At 37.6% G+C, this 19,730-nt stretch overlaps 1 protein-coding gene across 5 annotated transcripts in view; it reads right to left on the bottom strand.

Moving 5' to 3' along the window:
* Positions 1–19,730, bottom strand: part of LOC126485127 (probable phosphorylase b kinase regulatory subunit beta) — a 188,420-nt gene that overhangs the window by 27,569 nt on the left and 141,121 nt on the right. For all 5 annotated transcript variants that reach the window (XM_050108765.1, XM_050108766.1, XM_050108767.1 and 2 more), the window contains 3 exons: positions 18,379–18,581; positions 10,269–10,403; positions 3,714–3,954 (listed from right to left, as the gene is read on the bottom strand). In XM_050108765.1, the coding sequence (XP_049964722.1) occupies positions 3,714–3,954; positions 10,269–10,403; positions 18,379–18,581 (579 nt within the window). The remainder of the gene's footprint in view (positions 1–3,713; positions 3,955–10,268; positions 10,404–18,378; positions 18,582–19,730) is intronic.

The following is a 19,730-nucleotide window of genomic DNA, read 5'->3' as shown; positions in this document are numbered from 1 at the left end:
AAATACACTTTTCCCAAGCTAACATACACTTTTCCCGTGTCAAGTGACAGTATACTGCCCCTCGGAACTATAAAACTTATCAGTCCTCTCAATGGATAAGATTCCCGAAACTTTAGAAAATGACTGCCCCCCCCCCCCCCCCAAAAAAAAAGCACTTTTGAAAGATCTTTGATAATCAGCAATGTGTACAAACTTAGCACGTTAGTTTCCGAGGCATTGAAATCGAGATTGCAATGCTTTTTGTAAGCCAGACACAGCTCATGTCACATGGTCTTGCCAGTTGATGACAGCAGATATTCAAAGCACAGGACATTCCATGTAATCAGCCAACAGCAACACCACTGTCAAGTAGTGTGAATACACAAACAGGAAGAATTAAGGTTTAAATTAATACACATAGTGTAGCTACAAGAAAAGCTAAGCTTTCACATATAATTTATTTATTTATTTTTTGCGCGTGTTACATTTTACGATACATTATACAAATGTGTCAGTAACAGTTTATATAATGAAACAAATGTCTGGTCTTCTGGACATGAAGTTCTTTTAACTAGCTGGTCCTTGAAGTGTTAAGTTTTAAATGAGAGTCAAACGCTTTGTGATTTAAGAAACTGATCCCACACTGACACACATAACTTACGTCATCTTCATAAAACGAAATTTACTTTGAAAGTAATGCTTTTCAAACCACCATTCGCAATATTTTCCAGCGAACTGTTAGAGATAAGTCTGTTTCATCCATTTCCAGAGCGCGTCAGAAAACAGGCGTTACTGCATGTGGCCAACTACGATGATGCAGGAAGCCCATATGTTTGTAAGTATATAGCATTACAAGATCTTATATTATGACATAAAAGAAAAAGGACATCAAAGGATACTCGAAGAGCGTCGGGATTTTGTAAACCATACTAAAAGGCATAATTGGGCTTAAAATGTAAATTTGTATGTCCGGATTCATTGGGCTTACTTTTAAAAAAGTTAGCATGAGCTACAATTTCCTTCTACTATCTCAAATTTTAATTTATAGCTGACTTTTTTCCATACAAAAATTATAAAAAATATAAATGTTATTATAAAATTTGCATAACATTAAGAGAAAATAAAAAAAAAGGTAGATGCAGGTAAATCACTACGGTAAATTCACCTAATTACAGTAGTCCACATTTAATTAAAATTTTAAAGCAAAATACATAGAAAATTAAGAGAAAAGTGAGTATGTTTGTTTTCTTACATTCCCTTTCTAAGAAAAAAAAAATCAAGTTTGAAGAAAACAGGAAAACAGAGGTAAATAAAACAGCACAATAAAATCATTCACATTTACCAAAAATTTTTGTTTTAATATGATTTAAAAAAAAAAAACAATCTCCCCATTGCCCTCCACACAACTTTTTCTTGTTTCAGACTCCTCTGACCCTATGTACCAGTACATTTCACTCCACAGAGATTAACTTCTGAATTATCAGAAGCACTCCATTTGTTTGGGCCACTATTATGTACATAAGCGAGTGTGTTGGTTGTTTTAGCCAAATGGAAGCCCCAATCTGATATTAAGCTTTCTTGGTGTACCAGTACTGTATTATCTCATGTTTGGTTCTTTATTATGGCATAATACAATATGTGACAGAAGATGAAAACATGCACTTGAAACTCAGTGAACAGTTGAAATTAGCCAATAGTATGGACTAAAACCGTTTCAAATAAATTGACTGCCTCTGTGTAAAAGATTAATAAAAGTCAAATTTCTTTAGCTAACACACAAAACTGACTTCATTGTTCTGCAAGCCGATTAATTGCTTGACTGCCACAAATGTGGAGATAAAATGAGACAAAAAAACTGAAACTAATAACATATTTTAGCATTTCATGATTATGAGAATGTATTTTAATTCACTTGGTAGCTCACAGCCACAGAAATCTGCTTTATTTTCATTTCATGTAAGAGTGCTAAACAAAGAAGAAAAGCAAAATCATGAAACATAAACATGGGTCATGTGGAGAAGCTTGGGTGTATAAGAAAAATTTTTTGGGGTAGCATCTGGTAGCTTGTTGCTACTGCTGATACATCTAACAGCCCCATTTCAAGTCGCTAGAAATGGGAGAAGGTACTGCTCATATTCAACTCAACTGCGCATGAGCCTGCTGGCAACTGCTCAAGTGAACCTAATGTAAATATTTGTGGCATCACGCTCGCTGGAAGCTGTTTGTCATTATGAAGTACTGCATAGTCTTCATTCTAAAGTGTTTGACACATTCTGCTGTTTTGCAGATGTTTGTGTATGCAATGTGTTTTGTTGTTGTAAATGGCACATTTCCTTTGTTACTTAAGTTATACTTTTTTTTTTCTCTCATTTATATTTTATTGCTGCAGTATTATACTGCAGTAGCAGAATACAGCAAAACTCTTTGTCAGAGTATCAGTTCTTACAAGTTAAAATCACAAAAATTTAACTGAAAACTAAAATAATAAAAAATTCCCAGGTTTTTCGACGTTTTCTTCCAGATGAAAAAATTCCCCGGTTTTTCCTGGAATTTGTAGTTGCCCTGGGGTATATACACTTTCACATATGTGGTGCCCAGCATGATGTGGCCACCATCAGAAACCATCATTCGCTGGCAGTTGGCCTGTGATTGAGGAAGTGTAGTAAGACAGATACCGGTAAGCCGAAAAATGATGGAACAAATTGAGCAGTGATATTGTATCAAATTTTGCCAAAAGCTTGACAATGCCTAAGTGGAAACTATTCAATAGATTCAATGGGCTTTTGGGGGTGATGCCATGAGAAACACAAGGATAAAGGAAAGGTACAACCACTTCAAAGGCGGCTCCAAGTCAGTGGACAGCAAACTGGCTTCAAGCAGATGCTTGACAAGCCAAAATGACAATGTCACTGGGCAAGTGCAGACTTTGGTCAGGGAAGATCACCATATCACATTGTGAGAACTTGTGGAAGAGTTAGGGGTAAGCATGGGATCAATACATAAAATTTTGTGCAATGATTTGTGCATGAGAGGATTATCTATGAAATTTGCCTGCTGCATATCTGATTCAGACTTTCCTCATCACACACAACATTCCTGTGGTTACTCAGACTCGTTATTCCCCTGGCATTGATCCATGTGACTTTTCCATTTCTCAAACTGAAAACACCCCCAAAAAGAACTTGATTTCAGTCAAGAGAAGACATCACACAGAAGGCAACAGCTCAGCTGGTCACCATTCCAAAAGAACTGTTCCCCAAGTGTTTCCAACAATGGCAAGAGTGTTAGAAGAAGTGTATACATTACCAAGGAAATGAGTTGAAGAAGATTAGGGTTCTGTACATACAAATCAATAAATGTATTTCTGCCACCCAAAAGGTTTGATACTCCTTGAATGCATCTCAAAGATCATGTTTAGGATATTCTCAGGAAGAATGTTGCCACTCCACAGCCCTATTCCCATTATCAGTAGTTTTGAATGCAACTCTGTAAGAAGAACAGCATTAACTGTCTATGGAGCTCACAAACAGCATCATAAACTGCTGCATGGGTTGCATTGCTGTCAAGGCTAATCACACACTGCAGAGATGTTACTTATAATATACTGTACTGATATATTCGTTTTGTGAATTTCAAACACATTCTAATTTTGAACATAAACCATTTGGAACTTTGTTTCATGTGTCATGTAAAGTGTGTATTTATTATACTTTCAATAGCTTGAAGTAACATACCTCAACTACAATCTGTCTATACTCAGGCTGTTGGATGTGATTGAGCATTTGTTCAACCAGTAATGCAAAATTTAGTTGTGAGCGTGTCATGTTTGACAGCGTTGGTTGCTGGGGCAGATGATAGCCTCGGACCTTGATACCTTGTGGAGTTCGAGTCATAACATCCCAGACCTGGTTATAGAAATTTGTAGGAACACGGCACAGGCAGCCTTCAAGACGCCGGCGTTGAAGAGGTGACAGCCTGGAATTTACATAAGAAACATTTTTAATGACGTCAAACACTATCATGGTCTCTTAAACATGGCTTGTTAGACATTAATAAGAACAGTTTATTAAAGTCATCCATCACTTATATTTACAGTGTAACTAAATTATGTGAATCAACATTGTTTTTGATTTCTGTTCCAATTTAGAAATAAATCAAATTTCAACAGAGGGAGAGAACATTGCTTTAATTCCAGTTGACACAAAAATATGGATTGCAAGCTAGAAATTAGTTTTGCCATAGGAAACCAGAAAATAAAGGAACTGGAGCTGTGCAGACTTTTGGATCAGTTACCATAAATATTATACTAACACACAGATACCAATAACAGTCATGTAATGAGGTAAGCTTCAAACTATAGGAAACTTTAAACTTCTACAGAAAGGGAAAAAGATTTTGTTAAACGATATATATACACAGCTAACTCTGTAAATTACATAGTAGTGCATGTTACTGAGTATATGCAATCAATTTTTAAAATTTAATGCAACAAGAGCACCCAATTTTTACTGATATCATTTTTCAATATAGTCACTCTGCTTTTCAATGTACTTGGTGCACTGTTGCACAAGTTTTCCAATACCCTCTGCAAAAAAGGTTTTTGGATGCACAGAACACCATATATGCAACACATCCTTCGTCTGTTGATTGCTGTTGAATCAACATCTTAAAATATCTCTCAGTGGACCAAACATATGATAATCTAATGGGACAAGACTCATTAGCATCTGAGCAGAGAGGGCAGCAATAAATGCACATGTACTGTCAGCTAACAAAAGAGCACTGTCCGACAATTGACTTCAGTGTTTATTGTGAATTACAGGCTCAGTATATCACTGTAATGTTCACTATTTATGTTGGCCCCTTTTCCAGGTAATTTTCAAGGACTGCTCCTTGTGAAAAGAAGAAGAAGAAGAAAAGTGAGCACCACTTTCCAGCAGAAAGTTGACTCTTTGAATTTCTTTTTGACTGGAGATTCGGGACTTTCATTACATCCACTGGCACTGGCTTTCTAGTTCAAAGTGATGAACCTATGTTTCATCTCCAGTGGTGATTGGTTTCAGAAATGCTTCACATTTGTTAGCATGGCAGTCCAGTGAGTGCTCACAGATTTTCACATGGTAGCTGTTGAGGTCTTCATCAAATTGTTTGGGAATCCATCTCACAAAGACTTTGCAAAAGTTGACCTTGCTATGCATGATTTAATATGCCGAACAACAACTAGTTTGTGTATGGTTTGCCACATGATCAACAGTCAGTCATCTGTTGTCTTTGCCTGTGTTAGGCTGTAGCATTATCACATCATCTGCTGTGCGCTACTGCTACATAAAGGTGGTCACACCACTCGCTGTTTGTACAACAGAAGAAAAGCATTCCTAAATAAGTCTCCTTTTTTTGGTCTGAAGGTGTCCAAGGAGTGGCAGTTCATAGAAGACTTTCAGCACAATACATGGACAATGTTTTGTCACAGCAAAGTGTTTACCAGTGGACTGAATGGTTTAAAAGTGTTCGAACGAGTGTGGAGGATGAGGAAAGAGTGGGGCATCTAGTTACTTTAGTGGGAGGGGTAAGGGGGAGGGGGAACTAACAGAAATTACTTCAAAAACAGTTATATCCATTTCAATAAAACATAAATCAAACAATGGAAAATCCAGGATGGAATGTAACAATATTATGAAAAGGAAAGTTATTACTCACCATATAGCGGAGAGGCTGAGTTGCAGATAGGCACAACAAAAAGACTGTCACAATTTAAGCTTTTGGACAACAAGGCCATTGTCAAAAATAGATGACAAACACACATATACACATACAAAAACGCAAACACAATTCACACACACATGACTGCAGCCTCTGGCAGCTGAAGCCACAGTCTTTTTGTTGTGCCTACATGCTACTCAGCATCTCTGCTATATGGTGAGTAGAAACTGTTCTTTTCAACATTGTTACAATAAAACAAAAAGTAGATACAATTTACCCACAGAAAAGGGTTATTACACACTTAAAGTAGCATGTTCCACCAGGAAATAATTTTATGTGAAAAGTTAGAAAAGAGATTAAAGAGCTATACAAAACAGAATACCTTGTAAATAATAGCTATGTAGTTAGAAGACAGCAAAAGACTCAGAGCAAATTTAGTAAAATGAGCAATAAAAATAAATACTAATGTTTATTTATTCTTTCTTAAAAGTGCTAATAGACAATAATACATCTGGTTGGAAAATCCTCAGTTCAATATTTATGAAGGATGATATCAGCCTCTCTCCACTTTCCACTGTTCAACATCCCACTTTCGGTGACTCAAATCTTCCCTGTACATGAAGGGAAATGAACAAAACATCAGTGCCATTAAGACTCCATCTGATGACCAGAACATCAGCACTATTAAGGCATGTAAGAATTGGTGCACAGTATGTATGATACATGTTAACCTAACTGATAAAAAAAATGCTCTATAGCACTCAGATAAGTAACAAAATACAAAAAGATACATGCCTCAATTTTACACAACACAGGTAATTATTTCCCTTTGAATTACAGAACTGCCAGGTTTTCAGTAGCAGATAAAAATTATAGAACAGTAGAAGTAAAACAACATAAGCTAATTTTTATTTTTTAATGTTAATTCCTTGTGTTTATGGACAGCGTTTCTCTTGCAGTATTCTCAGCCTTAAATAAAGAAAAGCTACTGATACTGACTACTTTCACATGTGCAACAATCGTCAATGATCATTAACTTATTAGAGTCCTAAAGTTAAGCACAATCAGGAAATGAGGAAATCTGAATGAGAAAATATGAACAACCACTGTAAATTAGCTACCAATGTTTCTTTATAAACTGAACTGCAGAAACTGTACAGTGAAGGCAACTTCCTGCTTTGAACAGCAACTGTGACTCAAAGGAAATGATAATCACTATATTCAAAATCTTTTCCATATCACAAAGATGAAACCTGGATCCTATTTTGCAGGGTAGAATCTTTGTGAAAGCATCTTTGAATATCCTGAGACAGTTCAATGCAGACGGCACCCTTGAGATGTGTTGAATTAGTCACAAAGTGTAATTTTAAGGTTTAGATAATGGCTCTGACACACACAGGAAATGTCCGCTGTAAGTGAGTGCTAGATCAAAGGAGGGAAATCACCCCCACAATAGGACCAAAATCCAATGATATCCAATATATAATTGTCTTCAGAGCTTATAGTGCCTATTGAGTTCCAGTTTCTCCTTCACATTGTGTACTGTGGGCTCAGAGAAGTTGGTCTATATGCTACACCTACAGTACTGTGTGTCCACTAATGGCAGTCCAGATAGGAGCCCAGTTATTTTGGCAACGAGCTCATGGCTGTCATGTTGTAGAGCATGCTCTGCAACAGGATACTGTGTGTTGCCAGTATAACCCTCTGCCTATGCACAATATTCTGTTGCAGAGCATGCTCTTACAAAATGGCAGCCATGACCTTGGTGCCTGTTTCAACACACGCGTCATTTGAATTCTTCCCCCAGACATCATTTTCTCAGAACTCCACAAGTAGGAACTAGTGCTATAACATGTCCTTGGTTCTGGCCTTAATTTACATTAATTTCTTCCATCTCAGCATTTCTTAAAATTAACCACTCCTGCCTTCACTCTCTTTTAGTTTTCTACACTTTTCATTTTCTGACCTGTCTATTTTTTTACACCACCCTCCCACATCTGTTACATATAATGCACTTAGCTTTTCATTCTTATTAACTCGTGCACAGTCTTTTAGCAGTAAACTCTGTCTTGCATACTGTCCTGTCTTCCATCTTTAAGCTCTCAGGTTTTCAAATCTCCTCTGATGCAGTCCCCAACAATTCTCATCCTATCCAGTAAGTCTCCCCTGACTTGGGGTTCTGGGTGACTTTTCTGAACTCTACCCCTTTACCTAAATCTCTCCACTTCCAGTCCCTTTAGCACTCTTCCTTCCCCTTCAACTCTTCTGCTGGAAGAAGGAGCCACTGACTCTGAAAGCTTGCATGAGTAAAACCTTTTTTAATGTGTGTGTTTTCCTGCCACTGCTTGGTGAGCAAATTTTTTATCTATCCAATTACAATATATTGTCAAAAATTTATTATTTTTTATTAGAATATCAATAACAGGTGATTAAGTTGAAAAATAAATAATTATTTAAAAAAATGCATTTACATTCTCAACACTGATGCTGAAGTGGCTTCATATTGCTAATATTTGAATGTATAGCAGTTACAACTGCAATAATGGTCACTCACTTGCACTGGTGGATAAATTTCTCACAGATAAAGGTATGCATCACATGGGCTACTAGCAAGGTCTCTGTATCTGAATAATATAGAGCAGGTACACACAGGTACACAATGCACTGTGGAGATAGTTTGCAGCTTCATAACCAACATTAAAGATTCTACCAGACCTACACTCAAGCTCTTTCTCATGAATGGGGTCAATTATCACGGGAGATCTCAAACTAATTCATAAAGAATATTTCATGTTGCTGCCAAGAACATGTGGAAGCTATGGTTAACCACATCTACTGTAGTTGTGGAAGCAATTATTTTCATCTGTCACTTCTCTTTAAGATGAACCGTTGGTTTCAAAACTTTTCCAATTAGATTCTTTGGCCACTGTTGTAAACCACCTTGTGATTAAGCTTTAATTTGGTCTATAACCATTTCGAAATTCTGTTCAGGAAATATGCCTTCATTTACTGATTATGGTGAACTTTTGGAGATAGTGCATTTAATGTAGCACACAGCTGTTTCTCCGTACTTATGTATTCTTAACTTGCTCCACATTCTTGGAGGCTTTTCTTTATACTGGAATCTACATAACATGAAGTCAGAATGTGTGAGTGAATTTCTGAGTAGTCCTCTGGTTTTTCAAATGCTTAGCATTATGTTGCTAAAATATACTCTTGGAACACGTAATAAATCATGTATGAGGGTAACACAGGAAGTAATGACAACTGGCTTTACTAAGTACAAGAGGAGACTTTTATTACAGAAATTCATGTTGTTACACTGCCCATCAAAATACACAGTAAAGTTAAATTTTGGTATACATCCTACAGACTTCTCTTTATAATATGCAGGTATGACTGCAGCTAATTTTCACTGATTATAAATGCAGATCATTATTATGAACAGTTTAGGTGTGAGATGAATTGTCTGTACAGTTCACAAGTTTGAGAAACAGCATAGCTCACTGGCTTCTATAAATAGTATTGAACACCATCACCATCCCTCTCTTATTTCAGGATGAATCCACCAGAACCCACAAGTCAAGAAATCTGCCACCTACTCAAAGGTTGTTATTACAGCCACTGGGCACTATTTCTGAAAAAGATGACAGGAAGGAAACATAGTGATATCTATATAGCAAAGACCACGCTGACACCAATTCACCACACAGTACAAATAAGGGCCTTATCCAAACAGCAACTCTGTGCACAATGGGTCTGTCAGAGTAGGTCTAGGCTTACAAAATTGGAGCTTGTTTCATTTATCCACACAGTCATTTTCATTACTCAAACACTTGTGATATCTGTCTTCAAGCTTTAGAATTCCTGTGGTGTTGTCAGTTGCTTCAATTTGTTCACCGCTCTCTTTCCCTCGACATCATTTCCAAAATGCTTATCACCTAGGAAGTCTTGTGGAAAGAGGTCTTGCATGACTTTGTTCTTCATAGATTTTTTCTTGGGTTGAGTTTTGACATTCACATTTATTCATCCATATTGAAAATTTCACATAACTTTCTGTCACTTCTTTTGTTCATTACAGCATCACCTTAGTCTTTTTTTAGTTGACAGAAAATTTTAGCAAGTTTCAACGCATGAGCATACAAAAATCGAACAACATTGCTGACTTCATAGTTGGTGCAGCTTTGTAGCACACATTTCATTCACAATACCAACTTGTTTTGACCAGTGTTTACAGATAACTGATTTCAGTTTGTACAATGGAAATATCAACAGATTGTTACTTCTTGGGTTACCCTCATATTTTTAAAGTGTCCTTACAAAAGAATGTAAAATGTGGATCAATTACGAGACCTGTGGCAACAACAGCACTGTAATTAGAAATACTTATATTAGAGCAAATAAGACATTCAGCGCTAACTTCAGTACATCATGCAGGAAGCATTTCACTGCTCTAAATTTTACAAGCAACATTCCTGACCACTCTTCCTGTATGAGTGTTAATGAAGTTTATTTCTGTTCCACAAGCTGAGATAAATTGTTACAAAATTTACTTCTCTCTGAACAGAAATTATTTTTGGTGTACTTACTTTTCTTGAGCAGCCCATTCTCTCACTGTCAAGACTTTCTGTAACAGAGTTCTGACTTCATAAGGGCTATGGTGTTCCAGTGGCTTCGAGTCTGATTTCATTTGTAAGTACAGTTTCATTGCCTCCAAAACCCACCTGAAATTTAATAAATATAAGACATGACTTGGGAAGCAAGAACTCACAAGATGACACTGTAAAATAGATGGTAAAACCTACTGAGAAACCCACCTGTGAAACAAACCATGAAATGTCATCAGCTGATATGCAACCTCCATTCAGTTCGCCAATCTAGGAAAGGATAGATTGCTACTTACTGTAAAGAGGACATGTTAAACTGCAGACAGGCACAAGTCAAAGACACTTACATAGAGCTTTCACTCACAGGCATGATCAGTAAAAAAGAAACACACACCTTTCATACACACAAGCAAGCACATCTCATGTACACATGACTGACAACTCCAGCAGCTTGGACCAGAATGCAACTATTATGTGGGGTGGAAACAGCAATCTAAAGGGCACAGGGAAGTGGATGAAATAGTAGTGCAGGAGTGGGGGAAGAGATGAATGCTGTCTGGTGGAGTGTGTAGGAACTAGAATGCCAACAGGTGCAGCATCTGGAGCTTGTGGGGCAGGCAGGTGGGGGGCAAAGGAATGAAAAAGCAGAGCAGTGGGGAAAGATGGATGGGTGCATTGGCAGCGGGCAGCAAACAAAGAGGATGGGAGATGAGAAGGGAAGGAGATGATAGGATGGAGGGGTTAGAAACTGTTGCATGGAGGTTTTGGGAATGGCTTATTACCGTAGGTTGAGGCTGGGATAATTATGGAAGCAGAGAATGTATTGTATAGATAACTCCCATCTGTGCAGTTCAGAAAAGCTGGTGGTTGAGGAGATGGTCCACATAGCTTGAGTAGTGAAGCAGCCACTGAAATCAAGCATGTTATGTTTGGCTGCATGTTGTGCCACAGGACAGTCTAATTTGTTCTTGGCCACATTTTGGCAGTGGCTGTTCACCAGGATGAATGTCGCCACATTGTGGTCAAGAACAAAGTAGACCACCCTGTGGCACAACATGCAGCTTAACATAATGTGCTTGATTTCGGACTCCAAGATAGCATTCATCTCTCTCCCCACCCGCTTACTACTATCCCTTCCCTTCCCCCGCCTCTCCAGAGTGCTGCTTGCATCTTGCATGATTGTTGCATTCCGGTCCAAGATGCTGGAGGAGGCAATCATGTGTGCATGAGGTGTGCTTGCTTGTGTGTATGAATGGTGTGTGTTTCTCTTTCACTGATGGAGGCTGTGGCTGAAAGCTCTATGTAAGCGTCCTTTAATTGTGCTTGTCTGAAGCGTAACATGTCTTCTTTACAGTAAGCAGCAATCTACCTTTTCCTACGCTATCAATATTCCTACCTGGGGTTTCCATTGTTTCACTATTCAGTTCACATTTTTGTGGTGGGCTAAATGAATACAGACAGGGAACAGACACACAACACTCAAACTCTGTGACAAAACACACTTTTTTGTACAACAATTATGATCAAATTGCCTGTTGCAGCACACAGGAAATTTAGTATTCCTCCTGGCTCTAGCATCACAGAATATTGTAGGCATGAACTTAATAGCCAGTGCATGCTTTATTCTTGTGCTTACCTAACCTCAGTTCACACCAGCTCTCCTTGTTACTCCCTCCTCTGCATATTTACAACTGATTTCTCATTCTTTCCTTTCTCACCCCCACTCTGCCTATATTCTATACTCTACATATAATACTGATTTTTCTTTCCTTTGCTCTCTCCTCTTTTCCTATTACAGCCCATCTTTGTCACATGTGTACATTTTGATAAAAGTGTTCCTTTCTTTGTCTCTGACAAATCAACTGCACTTGTTGCACCTTCTAAGTTCTTATCTGTTGCTGTAATTGACATCTCATCTTATCCTGTTATGTTAGCAGGAGCTAGAGTCCTCTGTGATCTCTGCTTTGTCAGAGAATTTATTTTCTTCTGTCTGTCAAAGACATCTATGGTACTGAAAGGCAGTATTTCTATGAACATGTTCCATATCTGTGAATCTACATCTTCGTCCAAACTCTGAAAACTACTATGAAGTGCATCAGGAAGATTCTACAAGATGTATGTTGAAGATATTGGACGTTATGCTGTTACACGGTAATTGGAATATTTCAATCATTATTTTATGATAGTGTCAGTTTGCTGACTCTCTTCCAGATATACAGAGTGTGTTCCATAAGTATTGTAACCAATTTTTTTTCTGATGCAATGGTATACCACAACATCTTGTAACTGGCTGGGCTAAGTGGAGGGGGGTGTTAGCTTCAAAATGCTCTTTGTCTCATTAGGGTGTGAACTGCTGGAGAGTCAGGATGTGCATTTCTGTCAACCCCATTTTGAGTTTATGTGACATGGCACAATGGATCATTCTATAGAGCAACAGTATGCTATCAAATTTTGCATTAAACTTGGGAAGTCTGCCATCGAAACGTTTCCATTACTTCAGCATGTCTTTGGGACTGATTGCTTGTCCAAACCATAAGTTTTCCGATGGCACAAGTCATTTATGGAGGGCCAAGAGGAGATCACCGATGAACCTCGCAGTGGACGGCCATCAACCGCATGAGTCAATGAAAATGTGACACGTGTGTGCGATTGTTTGAACTCTGACAGAAGGCTGAGCCTTCAAGTGATACCACAAATTCTAAATATGTCAAAAACAACCGTTTTCCACATTGTGACTGAAGATTTGAACATGAGAAAGATGTGTGCCAAACTCATCCCAAAAGTGTTGACCGATGAACACAAGCACATGTGGTTCCGAGAAATGTTGGAAATGTGTGAAAATGATCTTCATTTCTTAAACTCAGTTATCACTTGTGATGTGTCATGGATTTTTGAGTATGACTCGGAGACAAAATGGCAGAGTTCAGAGTGGCACACCCCATCGTCGCCCTGTCCCAAGAAGGCGTGCATGAGCAAGTCCAGGATCAAAACCTTGCTCATTGATTTCTTTGTCATCAGAGGCATTGTCCACCACAAATTCATACCTGCCGGGACTACAGTGAACTCAGATTTCTACTTGGAAGTGCTCAAAAGACTGAAAAGGAGGATCTCACGCTGCCAAAGTGACAGCCAGGACATGTGGAAAGTTCACCACGACAACGTGCTGAGTCACAGCGCCTTCATTGTCAATGACTTCCTGGCCAGGACCAAGACCAGATTGGTTTCACAGCCTCCCTACATTCCTGACCTGGATCCCGCTGACCTTTTTTTTTTGTTTCCTCGGATAAAAAGAGTCATGAAAGGAAAATATTGGGACACGATTGAAAGCATCCAGGTGCATGTTACATCAGCTCTAAAGGGCATTCCGGAAAAGGCATTCCAGGATGTCTTCCAGGCATGGAAACACCGCCTCCAGAAGTGTATCAATGCAAGAGTGTGCTATTTTGAAAATTTTTGACTATTTCTACAAATATATTCAATAAAAGATTTTTTATGAATTTGCTCGCATTACTTATGGAATGCACCCTGTATGGTTTTGGATAACAGAGAAATATTTTACAAGAAGATGATCAAATGTTTCACAACTGTATCTTATTAGGAGATTTTGAATGGCTGTAATAAAGTAGTTACATGATGAACTGCTTAATCATTACAAATACCTTCACGTGTTTTACTCAGTCATAAGAAACATTTTCACGAAATTTTCAAGATGTTTTATATTTCCATTTAGTACATCGGTTTCATTTTGACTGATATAAAAAAGTAGTGATGGACTGTGAAAGTAATATAATGATTTAATTTTTATCATCAGAACATTTACTACTGTGTGTCACAATCTCTTTTTTGATTAATTTATTTAATGCACAATGAATGCATTGCAGGAAATAAGTCATATTGTTAAATGTATGTGTTTTTTATTATTTTTTAATGTAATTTGATGACTTGAATGTTATGGTTGCTGTGAGAGAACTGTTGCAACAGTACAGAAACTCCACTGTGAAGAAAACACATGAAAATTTATCTTCACTATTATTTTATGCTCGACACACATTTAGTTACAGAATGTTGAATGTACTGTTATGCAGAAACTCACACATGCTAATTATTGTTTACATGTGCCTGCAGATTAATGGAGTGAAGTAGGAGGCATGAGGAAAGGTTGAGTTGGCTATGGTAGAGGGGCTAGAGGACATAGAGGCAGGAGGATTATGGTATTGGATGATATGCTGTAAGGAGTACATGCCCCTTAACCCCTCATTACCCATTTCTACCCCAGAATGAAACAAATTTAGCACATCCTCTGACAGAGCTTCACATATCTTTCATTCTGCCCTGAAATGAAGAACATCTTTTGCACCTCTCCCTATGGAATATTCTGCTGTCCATACCATGGTTCATCTTCATGCCACAACTGCTCCAAAAATATAGCCACAAGGGTCATATCCTTTGTCCTATGTTCTCACACAATAAATCGTATCATACTTTCATCACAGGCTTATCCTGTTCTATCAAAGGTAGGGCCACTTGTGAAAGCAGTCATATCATACACCAGCTCTGCTGTAACTTCTGTACAGCCTTTATGTGGGCACGATCATTAACCAGTTGTCCCCCCGAATGAATGGCCACCACCAAACCATGGCCAAGAAGGTGTTCTTACAACACACCTTTTCATCCTGTAATCTGTGTGGCCTCAGTCTCCCCTTGCCCGTGTCCCTTGCCTCCACCTCCATCCCTGTGCATCTCAGTTCATGCAATTAATTTGCACCCACAGTGTTCTCTCCACAGTCTGTCTCATCCTCTCTTCTAACTACACTCTTGTCTTACCCCCTCTATTCTAATTACTTCCTTTCCTATCCACTCATTCAATTCACTGTGTGTAATGGGCAACTTCCTCAGTTTGCACCAGGACAACCTAACTCAAGCCACATTCCTATCCCTATCCTGTTCCCTTGCTGCCTCCCAACCCCTTCAAAAATGGTTCAAATGGCTCTGAGCACTATGGGACTTAACATCTGTGGTCATCAGTCCCCTAGAACTTAGAACTACTTAAACCTAACTAACCTAAGGACATCCTACACATCCATGCCTGAGGCAGGATTCGAATCTGCGACCGTAGTGGTCACGCGGTTCCAGACTGAAGCGGCTAGAACCGCACGGCCATACCGGCCGGCCCACCCCCTTCATTCCTCCACTTCCTTCTTTCTTGTTCTTCTCACTCAATTCACCTGACACAATCCCTCACCCTAGTTGGGCTGTAGGAATGGGTTTCAGGATGATATTCAGTTTAGTTTTAAGTATTTGCATTTGTGTACACAGCTTAAAGTGGGAACATTTGGGATATGATTTACTAAATTGTACAGGCATCTGATACACACAATGGTTTCCTACAAAGATGAAACTGGTACTAGAAGTATTATGGCTTACAGAGAACATTGCAACAAATGTAGCAAACCACTGATGATTATAAAAGAGGAGATGTTAACAATTTTTGAAAAACTCCATGAATACCATATTTACTCGAATCTAAGCCGCATTCGAATCTAAGCCGCACCTGAAAAATGAGACTTGAAATAAAGTAAAAAAAATTTCCCGAATCTAAGCCGCACCTGAAATTTGAGACTCGAAATTCAAGGGGAGAGAAAAGTTTTAGGCCACACCTCCAAATCGAAATAAAGTTGGTCCATTGTAATATGAGACACAATTTAGGTCGAATGAATGACGATACAGCTACAGTAGTTTGGTTCGAGTCGTAAGCTTAGCAGTAAAGCTTTACCAGGTAGCCATTGTTATGCGTCAGGCGCTCCGTCCGTATTTATACGGGTACCCTTCCTTTTTCGTGTGCTTCGTCTGGTTTGAATCGATTGCTTATTTTGCTATGATCTGATAAGTGCCGTTTTCTTTGTTACAGGTGTTTACATCACTCTAAGCTGTACTGTGTCATGCATTGTCTGTCGCATTCTGATAGTGTGTGTTTACAGCCTGTCGCCGCTCGCGGCACGGCTTGCTTTTGTGCACACTACCGCCGCTTACAATTAAAAAAAGGGAGGAATCGTCTCATTAGCGAAACAATGACAAGAGACTGCTATTTGTTGTTACTTACACTGCTGCTTTATTTGATAATGATCAACAAGAACCAAATAATAGACTGCGTATGATAGAACTTGTTCTGAACAAGAGTTAGGCGAAAATTTTTCTCCGTTTGAAAATCTTTGCGGCTGCTTCTGTAGTACATCAAATTCTGCACAGAAATTAGAGTCATCTTAGATTTAAAAATCTAGTCAGTTGCCGTGCTTCATTCTGACTATATCACTATTAGGCATAAGAATAATACGAATATAAACATAACATGATACGTATATTCTTCCGCGTCTGCTGTTTCACTCTAGTTTCGTAATTTATTACGCAGACAGGATTTAAATGAGATAGCAGCAGACATGAAAGAATACATGGCAAAATGTTTATATTCGTATTATTCTTATGGTGAAGAGAATACTGCATGTGATTCACATTTCATCAGGTTCCTATTAGCAACCATCTCTTCTCACAGGTAGGAAAAAATTCAGAATGTAGAGTTGGCCATATTGACAAACATCCCAAACAGTCTTGCCGGTCGGATTTTCGTAGTACACTGAAATTCTGCTACATTAGAAGATGAACAATACGAAATTTGTATTTACTTCATTGGATAATGTATGAAAATGCAGTGGTCGAAACTCGGGGCTGAGAAAAAAAGCTCGTCTTCCAACTTTTTTAAAAAACATTTATTTACTGACGCAGAGGTTTTGGCACCAGTATTTATCTTTGTGCCTACAAAGCATGCCTGTGTAGCGCTACATATATTCGACGGCAGAAGTTAGTTGTGGCGGCACCAACCAACATTTTTCAGAACTTCCGCTTGCTTTGCACTCGATTCTAAGCCGCAGGCAGTTTTTTGGATTACAAAAACTGGAAAAAAAGTGCAGCTTAGATTCGAGTAAATACGGTATCCATTCTATGGCTTTGTCATGTAGAATAAGTAATAAGAAAAAATGAGATATGCATAATATTTATGGCCTGTGATAAAAAATGCCGCTATATCACATTATTTGAACAATAATTATAGATTACTGATTATTTACAACCATTCACCACTTAATGTCAAAATATGTTTTACCATTACATGATATGTTAGTAACAATGGTACTTTTTACAGCAAAATTCTTCAAATTTAAGATTACCTCTTAAAGTGTAATGTTAACACTACTGCATTTGAAAATATGTGTAATGTTGTTGACTTAGTGTTCTAATACAAACTTATAATTAGTATTTTAAAAAAATTAAATAGTGAGTACAGAGTAGATTGAAATAGCTTATTAAAATTTTTAAACATGCTATTTTGTGTGTGTTAGCAGTCTCTGACACCCACTGTCTCTGTGAGGTATTTTTATAACAATTTTGGACAAATCTGATTTTATTACAACATAAATAAACATAGAATTAGCTCACAAAGTGTTTTCAGCAGTACATTCTTTCAAGATCAAACACAAAATTCAGTATCTAGCTTGAACAAAGATTAATAGCTCAAAGTCCGGTTTATCAAATCAACATGCTACATTATCTCTTTGAATTATTTTTAAAATTAAACAAATATCAAAACACTTCCTCAAAGTGGAGATTCAGATGCCTTACTATCATATCCAGGATTTGTAATGTTAAAACATGTGAATGTTAGGTCAAGTAGTGTACTCTACAATGATATTAATTCATGTGTTGTCTGCACTTTATGTTGCTCTGCTGATACTAAACAAAATAATAGACTTGTTTGTAGAAATAACAGTTTTTTCCATTTACAGTGCAAAGATGTCAATCATCACGACATCTGAGCTTTATTCACAGCACCTACACTAATGTCGAATAGAGATACTGTTTATAATCCAAAGACCAAGGTAATATTCACTAAAACACAGGTAATGAAAACTACAAACAGATTCCGTCATTTGTTTTGAGCTGAATAAAAATCCATTCAAATGTTATACTGAAGTAATTCAAAATTCACTAATAATTAGTAAATCAATGATTATATTTGTGTTTTGATGACAGAAGTGAAACTTACCCAACTCTAATTTTTAATATACCCTTGAACATTTCCGGATTGGTGGCAATCAGACGTCCACAGTACAAAACTACCTCTTGCTGAAGAACTGCTTGAATAACATCATATGGCTGTATTGTGGAGTATATTACTTGTCGTATCTCAGCTGGAGTCATTGGTTTGTCAAACACTGTTTCCTGCTGCCCTATGACACCAACTGTTAACTGAAAAACAGACAAAGCAAATTGTTCATGTTTAGGCTGCATATTACTAGAACCGATGACGTCTAGTTGATTTCTATCCACCAGCTCCAAGATCAAACAAAATATCACACATACTGTAAATATACGGTTTTAATTCATTCTCATATCATACAAATTATGACATAATTTTATTTTCAAAACTGGAAAACTGCATTCCAACATCATTGGAGTATATGCACCAACAAAGGGACAAAATTAAGAAACAAAGGTGTTTTCTAACCAGCCACAAAGAACACTGAATGACACAAGAAAAAAATAACTATCTGATAATATCCGGTACTTTAAAGACAAAAATTGGTAACAGAATTGTACCTTCTACCACTGGACAACATGGAGAGTGAATTCTGAATTCAAACAGATGCCAGCTTATTGATTTCTGCACAATAACTTTAATTATTAATACCTTATCATCCACATAAAGATATTCACAAGTACACTTTGTCAGCTGGGGGAAACAGATCTATTATAGGCTACACAGTAGCAAATGAGAAAATTTGATCATTTCCAGGACATAAGTGTGTTTAGAGGAGCTGAAACTGATACTAATCATTTTTACTGGCGATCCAAGATTTCGCTTGTCAGGTTTCTGAGGAAAAGACAAAAAAGTCAGGAAAATAGCTACCCAGTCAGCTAAACAAAGAGTGGTAGTTCACAAACTTGCTAGACAAGCAAACAGAGGTAGCTGTGAAAGAACTGTTAACAGATTAGAACATGATTTAACTGGAGCTCCAAAGTTTGTACTCAAAATATACAAAAATTTTCCCAGTGAAATCAATGACATTGCACAGATAGATATAATATCAGGAAAGGAATGGTTGCAGTATTACAAGCAGCTATTATCCAAGGAAGACAAGCCTTTCTACATCTATACTGTGAGTGTTGGACAATATAATTCAATCACAATGACAGCCTTAGAAAGTAGTTTAAAGGAGGCTAGAAAAAGAAAGGCTGAAGGTGCAGATGGAATAAAACTGTAACTTATTAATATATGCCAGTATTAAATGGAAAAAGTTATTTGTGCTGTTTCTGGATGACATTTAGTGATGGGGAAAAATTCTGGAGGCAAGGAAGTTGTTAAGAATTATAAGTATGTATGTATATATAAAAAAA

The sequence above is a fragment of the Schistocerca serialis genome, chromosome 6, assembly GCF_023864345.2.
Source record: "Schistocerca serialis cubense isolate TAMUIC-IGC-003099 chromosome 6, iqSchSeri2.2, whole genome shotgun sequence".
Taxonomy (NCBI): Eukaryota; Metazoa; Arthropoda; class Insecta; order Orthoptera; family Acrididae; genus Schistocerca; species Schistocerca serialis.
This window is presented reverse-complemented; position numbering and strand designations above follow the sequence as displayed.